At 46.1% G+C, this 13,917-nt stretch overlaps 1 protein-coding gene across 6 annotated transcripts in view; it reads left to right on the top strand.

The window, feature by feature from the left end:
• The window catches only part of LOC121549667 (serine/threonine-protein phosphatase 4 regulatory subunit 1), a 31,040-nt gene that overhangs the window by 5,195 nt on the left and 11,928 nt on the right, over window positions 1-13,917 (top strand). For all 6 annotated transcript variants that reach the window (XM_041861483.2, XM_041861485.2, XM_041861486.2 and 3 more), the window contains 13 exons: window positions 479-621; window positions 827-973; window positions 1,417-1,524; window positions 1,854-1,919; window positions 2,282-2,440; window positions 3,018-3,142; window positions 3,277-4,067; window positions 6,386-6,546; window positions 6,641-6,922; window positions 7,873-8,034; window positions 8,490-8,590; window positions 8,841-8,961; window positions 12,475-12,603. In XM_041861483.2, coding sequence (XP_041717417.1) covers window positions 479-621; window positions 827-973; window positions 1,417-1,524; window positions 1,854-1,919; window positions 2,282-2,440; window positions 3,018-3,142; window positions 3,277-4,067; window positions 6,386-6,546; window positions 6,641-6,922; window positions 7,873-8,034; window positions 8,490-8,590; window positions 8,841-8,961; window positions 12,475-12,603 — 2,495 coding nt within the window. The remainder of the gene's footprint in view (window positions 1-478; window positions 622-826; window positions 974-1,416; window positions 1,525-1,853; window positions 1,920-2,281; window positions 2,441-3,017; window positions 3,143-3,276; window positions 4,068-6,385; window positions 6,547-6,640; window positions 6,923-7,872; window positions 8,035-8,489; window positions 8,591-8,840; window positions 8,962-12,474; window positions 12,604-13,917) is intronic.

Here is a 13,917-nt window from a genome sequence, read left to right as displayed (position 1 = left end):
AAAGAAAAACCCTTTAATGAGTAGGTGTGTCCAAACCTTTGACTGGTACTGTACATAAAATAAAAAGTGTTTCCCTTAGCAATACATAGGCGGGGTGTGCTTTGGGGACATTCTGGCCCCGCCTGGGTAAAACGGAGAGTCAACAATACACAGTCCGTCAGCATCCTCCTCACACAGCATGGAGGAGCTATTTATTAGTGGATTGATGTATATCTTTAAAATATAGGCTTAACTAAATTCACATCTGAAGTTAAGACAATCTAACTGTATTCCTGCAGACAATTTCTCTGGACAAATGATATCCTCCTCTGGCCCCAGGGCATCCAGCCAGGTGTCATTCATTGTTGAACACTTGTACTGCTGTCTGATGAAACCAGACCCCTTTGTCATTGAAGGCATTTGATCTTCAGGTTTTATTGACCCCCTTTTCTATTGTCCTTAAAATGTTTTTAAAATGGCTGACATTTTTCTCTTTCAGAGCCCTCTGTAAGAGCAGAGCTAATGGAGCAAGTTCCTCACATTGCCATTTTCTGTCAAGAGAACAGACCTTCCATTCCATTTGCCTTCTCTAAGTACTTGCTACCGATTGTCGTGAGATACCTGGCTGACCAGAACAACCAGGTAAGGGAGGCGTGTGATAAGAATGCATTACATTCTCTGTTTGTTCTGTTTTTGAATTGCCTCTCACTCGCTCTCTCTAGCCATTTGGCGCATGTTAAATAAACATCTATTCAACTGTTTTCAATGATAATGAGTTAAGCTGATAGAATAACATCTAACTAATGTTATTAATAACTTCCCTATAATGATTCTGATGTCTCCCCAGGTCAGAAAGACCAGCCAGGCGGCCCTGCTGGTGCTGCTGGAGCAGGAGCTGATCGAGAGGGGGGACATTGAGACCCTGGTGTGCCCCGTCCTGGTGGACCTGACCGCCCCCGACAGCAACGACGACGTCAAGACGGAAGCCATGGCCGTGAGTCACTTGACAAAGGAGATGTCTAAAATGGCACCCTATTCCCTATATAGTGCACTACTTAAGTAGCTTTGATGGTCAAAAGCAGTGTAATACATATGGCAATATAGGGTGCAGTAGTATGGAGACAGTGGTCAGGGAACATTTTACGTTCAATTATTATATTACCAGGCAGTTACTGTGCCATATAAGTAGAATATGGTTGACCCCTTTTTTGTTTTATCTGACTTGCTGTTTGCCGTCGCTGTGATTTAGAGAAGCAGGCTGCAGCCAGCGTTCAACTTAATGTTTGCCCTTCTGCAGATAGTACAAGACAAGGGTATTTCAAAGTTGTCCGTAGGACGCAGGTAGTGTTGTTGTGACATTTTAATTCAAACCTCCATGCTGTGTGCGGAGGATGCTGACGGACGGTGTATTTTGACACTCTGTTTTTGTGGCTGTAGATCATCTGTAAGATGGCCCCCATGGTGGGCAAGGACATCACCGAGCGCCTCTTCCTGCCCCGCTTCTGTGAGATGTGCTGCGACTGCAGGATGTTCCACGTGCGCAAGGTCAGTAGAGACTAGGGTTGTGTTCATTAGGCACCAAACAAACGAAAACAGACTGGAACAGGAGGAGGGGCTACCTGGACTTGTCCAATAAGAAAGACAAGTTTTCCATTAAAACAAAACATTTTTAAACGTCTTCTGTTGTGCCTTAATGAACACGACCCTGGATTAGACCACCCCCCGGCACTGGCTATACACTCAAGCAGACTTTCTCACATGTATTATTGGCCTTTTTTAAAGCTTTTTTGTTTAACGTATTGTTACATCTGCTTGGGGTTTGTTTTAGATGAGTCAATGTTTTAGATGAGGTCCTTTCTGTGTGTTTGTGGCAGGTTTGCGCTGCGAACTTTGGCGACATTTGCAGTGTTGTCGGAGGAGAGGCGACCGAGGAACTCCTGGTACGTGTTGACTTCCTCAGCCAACTGACTTGATAGCTTTGTTTGCTTCCAGCGACACACCAGGGTTTACTTAAATGAGTCATCTAAAAGCCAGAAGCTTCTATTGCACATGCTGTTCCCAACTACCACTTTTCCACCTCTGATCTTTCTCTGTATTCAGAATATTGTTCTCTATGTTGCAGCTGTGTTGTGAGATTGTAATGGGTGAAACATTGATGCTCTCTCTGTCTCTCTCTCCACTCAGTAGCTCGTCCCTGTGTGACTAGGAAAAGGCATTCTGAGCTCTGACTAACTGAAACACTGTTTTTTTGTTTTTTTTTCCTGCCCTCTCTCGCTCCCCACCTCTCTCCTTTCCTGCCCAGCTGCCCCGCTTTTTCCAGCTCTGCTCGGACAACGTGTGGGGGGTGAGGAAGGCGTGCGCCGAGTGCTTCATGAGCGTTTCCTCGTCCACCTCGCAGGAAGTGCGCAGGACCAAGCTCTCGTCGCTCTTCATCAGCCTCATCAGCGACCCCTCCCGATGGGTGAGCACTCAGCAGAAAGGGGGATTTCTGCCATTTGGACAACCCACATCCTAAATGGAAACTAAATACTTTAGTATAGGCATTAAACATTGACCTACTGGGGCTAGATTGCCACTGTTCGTGCTCTAGGTATTTTGCTGTAACGGTAACTAACTTTTCCAGTGTGGCTCAGTTGGTAGAGCATGGCACTTGCAACGCCAGGGTTGTGGGTTCGATTCCCATGGGGGACCAGTACGAACAAATATGAAAATGTATGCACTCACTACTGTAATTCGCTCTGGATAAGAGCGCCTGCAAAATAACTAAAATGTAAAATGAAACTAACTTTTTAGAGAGAATAATTGTTTTACTGCAGGGCCTGAGGGTAGTAGTGTTTATTTCCCTATAGTTAGCCCACCATTATGGAACATTCACATTACATCGTTTACCAGCATGTCTGACAGGCCACTTAGGCTGTGACTCCTGGTTGTCTCAACTTCCTTATTTGAATGCACAACTTGGCTACTTGACAGTAGAGTAATTGACATGTCATACTCTTTCGTTCCTTTACCTCTCTGTCTCTTACTGTGTCTCTCAGGTGCGTCAGGCTGCCTTCCAGTCGCTGGGCCAGTTCATCTCCACGTTCGCCATCCCCAACAGTGTGGGCCAGTACTTCAGAGAGGGGGAGGAGGGCGAGTGCAACTGTGTCCACTCACAGAACAGGTGCAGCCATTTTGGGCCTTTTGAGCATGCATCTAAAAGGGGATTTACGTTAGTGGCTTTCTCTCAGTGAAGGAAATCCACCAAGCTTGTATTGTACTGCCTTGTTTGTAACGAGCTTCCTCTCTCTGCCCCAGTATTGAAGAGAAACCAATGAACCCGGACACTACAGACCCTTGTCTCAGCGCTGACACAGAGGACTCTCCGAGGCAGGGGGATGACTCTCCTGCATGCACAAATGGCAACCACGAGGAGGGTTGTCTACAACAGAACTGCGTTTCCAACAATGCCCAGGGGGACCACAGCGAGGGGGAGGACGGGGGCTTTTGCCAGACAGAGGAGGAGGTAGGAGGAATGGACGTGGCGGAGGAGGGGGGTGGGGAGCAGGCGGCGGAGGCTTTGGCGGATGCCCTGGACGGTCCCGAGTGCCTCTGTGGCAAGGAGCCTTCCTCGCTCGCCTCCAACCCGGACCCCTTCGAGGAGCAGGGAGACTCCTCCAACACAGCAGGGGCCCAGGAGGAGGAGGAAGCCCCTTCAGCAGCTACTGAGAGCACTAAGAACGAGCCACAGCCACATGAGAAACGCACAACCTCCAACGAGAAGGAGGACGACTCACCAGCAGACATATCTGAGTCCTCGTCCTTTTCCCCTGAGCCAGCAGAGGAGGAGTCCCCCTGTGTTAGTCCTCAGGACAATATCCCAGAGCAGGAGCTCTACAACTCCTTCCACTTCTGGAGGACGCCCATCGCTGAGATGGACCTTGACATAGAGCTGCTCCAGCAGGGGGAGAGCGGCCAGGAGGAGCCCCCCAGCTACGTCTCCTCCAGTCCGGGCAAGACTAAAGCCTCGGCCCCAGTCCTGGATAGGAAACAGCTGGAAGAGCTGATCGAAAACCTGGAGCCTCATATTGATGACCCCGACGTGAAAGGTGAGCTGCGCTCTGTGAAGCTGTAGCTTTACCTCACTGTCAGAGGTCTACACTCGACTGCTGAGGTCACGAGAAGCTGCTTACTTAAATACCATACGTAGAAATTTTACTCAATTAGAGGTGGTTGTTATTTTGGTAACTGATGAAATTCATGGGGTCGTGTGTCCATTCATATAGGGATGGCTCATAGTGTGAAGGCTGAATGCAATTATATTGTAAGAGAAGTTGAGACGGAGGGTGAATTCCCTTGGGTTATAAAGAGACTAATCCTTAACCCGAGCAAGCAGTGAAATTCAATACGTTGTTTACAATTAAGATTCCTCTGCCGTGAATGGACAGAAGAAGCTCTGTTTGACAGGTAGTGTAGGGTAGAGTTCAGAGGCTAACGCTATAGGCCAACTGTGTGAGAGGCTTTTGAGTCCAGTTCAATGTGTTTTTGGTGGATTGAAACCCTTGATGTCGCATGTGAGGCTAGCAGCCTGCTGGCGCCTGGCCATTTCACACAATAGAAACGGCAAGTCATTTTTGGGCCGACTTGAAAGAGACGGAGAGGGAGAAAATAGAAAACCGGGAGAGGTGTGTGTGTGTGTGTGTGTGTGTGTGTGGCCTGTAACGTCACAAATCGCACAATGAAACTAACGGCGTTGTCAGAGGATACCAAAAAGCACCAGAAAGAAACTTCAAACTAAAGCAGTTTTTTTCGTCGTGAAACATTTTTTTTTTCCTGCAATCCTCTTTTTATATGCGAGCCCCCTTCTTGTCTGCCTATAGGTGCAATCCAACATGCTGCATGGAACGAAAACCCAGGTAGTCTAGGTCAGGGATGGGGAAACTCCAGCCCTCGGGGGCCGGAGTGGTGTAACACTTTTTCCCCCATCCCTAGCCAACACAGCTGATGAAACTAATTGCATTCTAAACTGAACATCATGAATAGTTGATTATTGGAGTCAGGTGTGTTGGCTGGGGCAAAAGTGTGACACTAATCAGGCCCCAGAGGACTGGAGTTAGCCCTATACTACAGAACACTGCTGTGTGGAAATATAATTAACTGTTCTTTTCCAGTGGAATTTAATGATCTGTCTCTGAGTACAGTTATATCCGCACAATAATGTGATTATTGTGGATAGTCAGATTAATATAATAGTTTGATTAAAACATTTACATGCTTTGCAAGAAGAACAATTTCCCTAATAACCCAATTTTACATGGACACATCTGAAATCAGGCTACCTGATGGCACTCTGATAAATGCAGAAAATCAGCAATCTAAATAAATGTTCTACCACAGCGACCATGTTATTTTTGGGAAGCATGTTTTAATTCTGAGTTCGGACATAGAATTAGTTTTCACATACAATCTTTGTAAGACTCATACACTCAGTTGTTCTGAACTCACTTCACTGGCGCTAAAGAGGGAGGCTCTCGGCTGGTGCTAGCACATGTGCAGATCAAATACACTGCTGGAATGGCGATTTTAAGGTGTTTACATGTCCTGATAAATAGAAAGATTGTTTTAGTCAGTATGTTTACTTAGATTTTGAGCTTACGCCGATGTAAGGTGTTTACATGACTGTTGCATAATCTTCCTACTGCCATAGTCAGTTTAGTATCGAATTATTACTGTGCATGTAAACGTACTCCCTAGTGTCATCATGTAAGGCATGCATTGGTTTGATGAACCATGCATTCAGTGACGTGAAACGTTTTTGAATGTTGCAGATAGAAATGGAATGAATAGAGCTGACGAACAATCATCAGTTCTACATGATGGACCTTCGTTTCCTATCAGAATATACCATAACGCTAGGCTGCATCCTCCTGAACAGGCCCCAGATGTACTGAAGCACACTGTAAATCCGTCAAGGCTAAGCAGAGTCCGTCAATCTGCTCTTCCTCGTCTGTTAAGACGAGCTTTGTGTCGGTGCTTAGGGTCAGTGCAGTGTGATCTGTTCTTGTGAAGAGGCTGATGGGAGAGGCTGTAAGCCCAGATAAAGGCTCACTGTTGTGCATATGGCACAAAGAACGCTTGTTTGACAAGGACACACGCACACAGGCCTCGATTGGCTGTTTATACACTCAAGATAATGGTGTCACAACAAGGAGGAATTCATGTATATGATAGAATGAACACAGGCTAGGTATTAGCAATATGGTAGTTGCGCTAGGCTAAAGTTGGAATTCTTGGCAATAATACTGCTTACCCCATGGCATGCCTAGGTGTGAAGAGCTTGGCTATTGTTTCTGAACAAGTGAACATGGTGATAGGGCAATGTGGAACTCTCCTGCTCATCCATGTCTCGTTCCCCCGCTTCCTGCAGCACAAGTGGATGTCCTGACAGCTGCGTTGAGAGCCACAACCATGGACTCTCACCTAGAGGATGCCTTCCTGGAGCCCCGGGACAGCCAGGGGGGACACCACCACGACAACCCCTTTGGAGTGCACCAGATGCCCCTCATAGGACACCGTTCAGACATGGAGGTGAGGGGGGAAATGGCATCACGCCTATAGAGAGAAATGAGATGTAGGGTAGAGTGTCATGTTTGACTCGTGATTAATCTTGGTGTCTGTGTAGAGACGAAACTCGACCCTGCAGATGAGCCATGGCGACGACTCTGAGCTGAGCGACAGCAGCTTCAGTCCAGAGGACGAGAAGAAATCCAAGCATCAGGACGTGATCCCCCAGGCCCTGCTGGACCAGTACCTGTCCATGACAGACCCTTCCAGAGCCCAGACAGTGGACATGGAGATCGCAAAGCACTGTGCCTACAGCCTTCCCGGTGTGGCCATGACCCTGGGCAGACAGAACTGGCACTGCCTCAGGGACACCTATGAGACCCTGGCCTCTGACATGCAGGTGTGTCTACGCCCCAGTTCTGTCTAGGCTACATCTCACTTACACCCTCTGTAAATTGTACTGTAAAGGTTTTTGAGGAAAACATTTTCTCTTCAGGAGTCGTTTTTGACTTTTCACCCATTCCATTTCAACCTCTAAACACTCCCCACCATGGAACACATTCACTAGAGCACAACGTTGTGGAACGTTTAGGCAGAACTAGAGCACAACGTTGTGGAACGTTTAGGCAGAACTAGAGCACAATGTTGTGGAACGTTTAGGCAGAACTAGAGCACAAAGTTGTGGAACGTTTAGGTAGATCTAGATTGTGTAGAACTGGCATGCCTCGCTCACTTGTAGAGTAAGCTCTAATCATGACGTTTCCATCTGCACGTTCCACAACGTTGCACCCTCCTGAATGTGCCCCTGGTGGGATTATTGTGTAGCCTAGCAGTGTGGATCTCTGTGCTCTCACTGTAGTCCATTTCCTCCTCTCCTGCCAGCTGGTTGTCAGGGAGGGTGCTGTGACAGAGACTGGACCTAGTTTACTTTTCTTTATACTCCTCCTCAAGCACCTTTATTATTAATTTTGTGGTTCTCCAAAGCCCAATGTGTGGTTCCTTGGCTTTCCAAATGCATTCCTCCAAAAATAAACTTGTGCCCTCACCATTCCGTTCTCAACCCCAAAGTTTGCCTGCCTGCAAGGGAACACCTTTTGCCCCAGGCACGACAGCTAAAGGGCTTGACACTATAGGCTCTGGTCAGATTCTCAATCCCTCCCAATCAGCTAGCAGGAGCTGGAAGCAGGAAGCCTGAGGACTGGAGTTGGCCCGCCCCCCCATGTGATGCCTTAATGTGTCCGATGCTGTCTCCCCCTGGCAGCTCCCTTTGTCCCACTTATACACACCCTCTAACATCTCTGGGCCTTCCTGGGTTCTAAAATGTCTCTTTTGCTCCTCTCCCTCCCCCAGTGGAAGGTGCGTCGGACGCTGGCCTTCTCCATCCACGAGCTGGCGCTGATCCTGGGGGACCAGCTGACGGCAGCGGACCTGGTGCCCATCTTCAACAGCTTCCTCAAGGACCTGGATGAGGTACGGGTAGGGGTCCTCAAACACCTCTACCACTTCCTCAAGGTCAGTCAGCACCTCTCTCTTTAGCACTGACATCAATAGAAGAAAATACTTAATCAGTAATGAATATTGGTAAAAATATTAATAGAAATTATCATTAGAACGGATAGGTAGCCTTTTTTTATTGCTTCATGTTGTGTTGTCTGAAATGTTCCTACAGCTCCTAATGGTTGATATTTACAATAGTGCTGCTGTGTGAGATGATAGTATCCAGGCACTCCTGCTGTATCTTCTGTTATGCAGTGTAGAGTTTCACTGTTCTGCTGTGTGGTCGCAGGGGATCAACCTCTCTCCACCCCCAAATCTTCTCTCCATTCATCCTCTTGTTCTCTCTCCATTTTTTTTTTTTTTTCCTCTCTCCGCCCTTCTCACTCTCTATATACTTACCCTGCCTCTCCCCCCTCCCCTCTCCCCCTCCCTCTCCCCTCTCCCCCCTCCCCCCTCCCCTCTCCCTCTAGCTGCTGCACCAGGACACGCGGCGTAAATACCTGTACCAGCTCCAGGAGTTCCTGGTCACAGACAACAGCCGCAACTGGCGCTTCCGGTCAGAGCTGGCAGAGTAGGTTCCGCCCTGTTACCACACTTCATTTATCCATTTTATTTCCCCTGTCAACTTAGTTGTCACACACACCATTAGTAGCCAGACAAGTAGCCAGACCTACAGACAGCATAAGTAGTGACATTACTGTGTGAAGGAGTTTAACATAGATTTTCAAAGATGACTCTCTTTTGGTGACGTTTTGGTTCTATGGGTCAGGGTAATGTGAAAAGCTGACCAGTGAGTGACCTTGCCCTCTGTGTGTTCTCAGACAGCTGGTGTTTCTACTGGAGCTGTACAGTGGTCAGGATGTGTATGACTACCTTCGACCCCTGGCCTTCAGCCTGTGTATGGACAGAGTGTCCTCTGTACGCTGGACCTCCTACAAACTGGTACGTCCCCCAGGAGCATACCCCCAACATGATCACGGCCAGCAACGCACCCCCAACACGATCACGGCCAGCAACGCACCCCCAACACGATCACGGCCAGCAACGCACCCCCAACACGATCACGGCCAGCAACGCACCCCCAACACGATCACGGCCAGCAACGCACCCCCAACACGATCACGGCCAGCAACGCACCCCCAACACGATCACGGCCAGCAACGCACCCCCAACACGATCACGGCCAGCAACGCACCCCCAACACGATCACGGCCAGCAACGCACCCCCAACACGATCACGGCCAGCAACGCACCCCAACACGATCACGGCCAGCAACGCACTCCCCAACACGATCACGGCCAGCAACGCACCCCAACACGATCACGGCCAGCAACGCACCCCCAACACGATCACGGCCAGCAACGCACCCCCAACACGATCACGGCCAGCAACGCACCCCCAACACGATCACGGCCAGCAACACACTCATATCTATCTATATATATATACAGGTAAAAGTCAGTAAATTAGAATATTTTGAAAAACTTGATTTATTTCAGTAATTGCATTCAAAAGGTGTAACTTGTACATTATATTTATTCATTGCACACAGACTGATGCATTCAAATGTTTATTTCATTTAATTTTGATGATTTGAAGTGGCAACAAATGAAAATCCAAAATTCCGTGTGTCACAAAAATTAGAATATTGTGTAAGGGTTACATTTTGAAGACACCTGGTGCCACAAACTAATCAGCTGATTAACTCAAAACACCTGCAAAGGGCTTTAAATGGTCTCTCAGTCCAGTTCTGAAGCCTACACAAACATGGGGAAGACTTCAGATTTGACAGCTGTCCAAAAGGCGACCATCGACACATTGCACAAGGAGGGAAAGACACAAAAGGTTATTGCAGAAGAGGCTGGCTGTTCTCAGAGCTCTGTGTCCAAACACATTAATAGAGAGGCAAAGGGAAGGAAAAACTGTGGTCAGAAAAAGTGTACAAGTGATAGGGATCACCGCGCCCTAGTCAAGATTGTGAAAAAAACCCATTCAAAAATGTGGGGGAGATTCACAAGGAGTGGACAGCTGCTGGAGTCAGGGCTTCAAGATCCACCACCAAGAGACGCTTGAAAGACATGGGTTTCAACTGCCGCATACCTCGTGTCAAGCCACTGTTGACCAAGAAACAGCGCCGAAAAGCGTCTCACCTGGGCTAAGGAAAAAAAGAGCTGGACTGCTGCTGAGTGGTCTAAAGTCATGTTTTCTGACGAAAGCAAATGTTGCATTTCCTTTGGAAATCGAGGTCCCAGAGTCTGGAGGAAGACAGGAGAGGCACAGGATCCACGTTGCCTGAAGTCTAGTGTAAAGTTTCCACCATCAGTGATGGTTTGGGGTGCCATGTCATCTGCTGGTGTCGGTCCACTCTGTTTCCTGAGATCCAGGGTCAACGCAGCCGTCTACCAGCAAGTTTTAGAGCACTTCATGCTTCCTGCTGCTGACCTGCTCTATGGAGATGGAGATTTCAGGTTCCAACAGGACTTGGCGCCTGCACACAGCGCAAAATCTACCCGTGCCTGGTTTACGGACCATGGTATTTCTGTTCTAAATTGGCCAGCCAACTCCCCTGACCTTAGCCCCATAGAAAATCTGTGGGGTATTGTGAAAAAGGAAGATGCAGAATGCCAGACCCAACAACGCAGAAGAGTTGAAGGCCACTATCAGAGCAACCTGGGCTCTCATAACACCTGAGCAGTGCCAGAAACTCATCGACTCCATGCCACGCCGCATTAATGCAGTAATTGAGGCAAAAGGAGCTCCAACCAAGTATTGAGTATTGTACATGCTCATATTTTTCATTTTCATACTTTTCAGTTGGCCAACATTTCTAAAAAATCCCTTTTTTGTATTAGCCTTAAGTAATATTCTAATTTTGTGACACACGGAATTTTGGATTTTCATTTGTTGCCACTTCAAATCATCAAAATTAAATGAAATAAACATTTGAATGCATCAGTCTGTGTGCAATGAATAAATATAATGTACAAGTTACACCTTTTGAATGCAATTACTGAAATAAATCAAGTTTTTCAAAATATTCTAATTTACTGACTTTTACCTGTATATCTCACACAGTACCAGTCAAAAGTTTGGACACAGCTACTCATTCAAGGGTTTTTCTTTATTTTTACTATTTTCTACATTGTAGAATAATAGTGAAGACATCAACACTATGAAATAACACATATGGAATCATGTAGTAACCAAAAAAGTGTTAAAGAAATGAAAATATATTTTATTTTGAGATTCATCAAATAGCCACCATTTGTCTTGATGACAGCTTTGCACACTTTTGGCATTCTCTCAACCAGCTTAACCTGGAATGCTTTTCCAACAGTCTTGAAGGAGTTCCCACATATGCTGAGCGCTTGTTGGCTGCTTTTCCTTCACTCTGCAGTCCAACTCATCCCAAACCATCTCAATTGGGTTGAGGTCGGGGGATTGTGGAGGCCAGGTCATCTGATGCAGCACTCCATTACTCTCCTTCTTGGTCAAATAGCCCTTACACAGCCTGGAGGTGTGTTGGGTCATTGTCCTGTTGAAAAACAAATGATAGTCCCACTAAGCGCAAACCAGATGGGATGTCATATCGCTGCAGAATGCTGTGGTAGCCATGCTGGTTAAGTGTGCCTTGAATTCTAAATAAATCACAGACGGTGTCACCAGCAAAACACCATCACACCACCACCTCCATGCTTCACGGTGGGAACCACACATGCAGAAATCATACGTTCACCCACACCGCGTCTCACAAAGACACGGCGGTTGGAACCAAAAATCTCACATTTGGACTCATCAGACCAAAGGACAGATTTCCACCGGTCTGATGTCCATTGCTTGTGTTTCTTGGCCCAAGCAAGTCTCTTCTTATTATTGGTGTCCTTTAGTAGTGGTTTCTTTGCAGCAATTTGACCATGAAGGCCCGATTCACGCAGTCTCCTCTAAACAGTTGATGTTAACTCTGGGTCTTCCATTCCTGTGGCGGTCCTAATCAGAGCCCATTTCATCATAGTGCTTGATGGTAGTAGTCTTTTGTAATGTTACACCATCACATCCCTGATAAATATTTCTCCCTCCCTACCATTTCACATATCTAGAATGTCTTTTGTGTTTTGCTCAGCAACATCATACTCAGCAGGGCGACTTCCTGCTTACAGACGTCAGCAACAACACAATTCAAGTCTGCTTAAGATGGCCTCTGTTGGCTCTTCCCAATATTCGCCTTTCACTGAGGCATGCCCTTATTGGGAAGAGATCATAGTAGTAGTTTAGTGATCACTCAGTAAAAAAATATATACTATTCTGTTAGCAAGACGTCACTCCTCTTTGTATGATGTCGTGTTACTGAGCCCATCTTTTAAGTTCTCTGGGCATCATTTACCCAGAATTTGACGAGGAAATTTGATTGATGGTATTTAAACAGTATATTATGTATTCCTTTTGTGTATTGTTAGGTGAGTGAGATCATCAGGAAGGTGGCGTCGTGCCAGGCGCTGCTGGCAGACTTCCTGAGTGAGCTGGTGGAGAAGTTCTGCCACTCCCCAAAGTGGTCGGGACGACAGGCCTTCACCTTCATCTGTCAGGTGAGGACATCTTCTTCGTCATGTAAATGTGAAAATGTTCATCGTTAGGCTTTGGCGGTATACCGGAGTATTTGGAAGTAGCCACGGGATGGTTTTTCAGTCCCGTCAACACCGTTAACAATTTATTTTGAAATTTTGAAATAAATTATTTGTAGCTACTTTAATTAAATACCTGCAGTCAACTTGTGCAATACGTTAGGAAATAAAGCACATTGCGTTGTTCATTTTACCATATTTTTGATTATGAAGCTTACCGGTAGTCCCCAGTCACATGGTGTTTGCTTACAAGCACACAACGACGAGAGTCTACCAGCAGCAACTTGTGAGTCACTCACTGTTGTGCAGCACACGCCAGGTGATCTAGTTACAGTATGGAATTCACAACTAAATGTTTGCCAGCTAGATATCTTCTCTATTCAGTTAACTCTCTAAAATGTGCTAAATGCTCTGCAGTTGTGTATTTGGTTTGCTAAATTAGCTTCTTGCAAAATCAAGCTTCTCTTGATAACAGCAGGGTCCCCTCCTCGATCAATAGCCTTGCTGTCTAATATTTGTTTTGTCTGTGCAGCAAAGTGTGAGTAGCATTTGTAGAACTTTGCGCTGGGATGTCTGTCCTGCAAATATTTTGTTAGACTTTATAAAATGTTCCCAATGTGCTCGTTAGCATTTAGCTAGCATTCGCTATGGGATTTTACACGTACTTGTTAGCATTACTAACGTTCTTATTAAAGAGGGGTTTGAAAAATAGTGCCCCTTGTGTTCAGTGCCGGTATTACCGAAGAGCCCGGGATGGCACAAGGTCGGTATGACAACCGCCCAAGCCAATTCATCTTTATTATTCTCATGTCATCTCCTGACCTAACAAACACAAACAGAATCATCCAGTAGGTTTAACCCAATTTTCTTCCACATTTAAGAGATACAGTAACAAAGATAAAATAAGAATAACAAAGAAAATAAAAATTTCACAAACAGACAGAAATTAAACACAAAAGCTCAGTTTAAATAAAATAATTAGGGCCAACACATGGAACGTACAGTGTAATCCTGAGACAAGTAAACAACCACCATTATGAGAAAATCCTTGCATTATAATAGCTGATAAATCAGGTTCTAGGTAATTCAAAAAAGGTTCTCACACTTAGTAGAACTGATCTGTTTTAGAATGTAATGTACATGTCAGATATTCCAATGAAACCCATTCAAATAAACTCAGCAAAAAAATAAACGTCCTCTCACTGTCAACTGCGTTTATTTTCCGCAAACTTAACGTGTAAATATTTGTATGAACATAACAAGATTCAACAACTGAGA

This window comes from Coregonus clupeaformis, chromosome 34, assembly GCF_020615455.1.
Source record: "Coregonus clupeaformis isolate EN_2021a chromosome 34, ASM2061545v1, whole genome shotgun sequence".
Taxonomy (NCBI): domain Eukaryota; kingdom Metazoa; phylum Chordata; class Actinopteri; order Salmoniformes; family Salmonidae; genus Coregonus; species Coregonus clupeaformis.
Note: the sequence above shows the minus strand (reverse complement) of the source record. Positions and strands in the feature narration are given on the sequence as shown.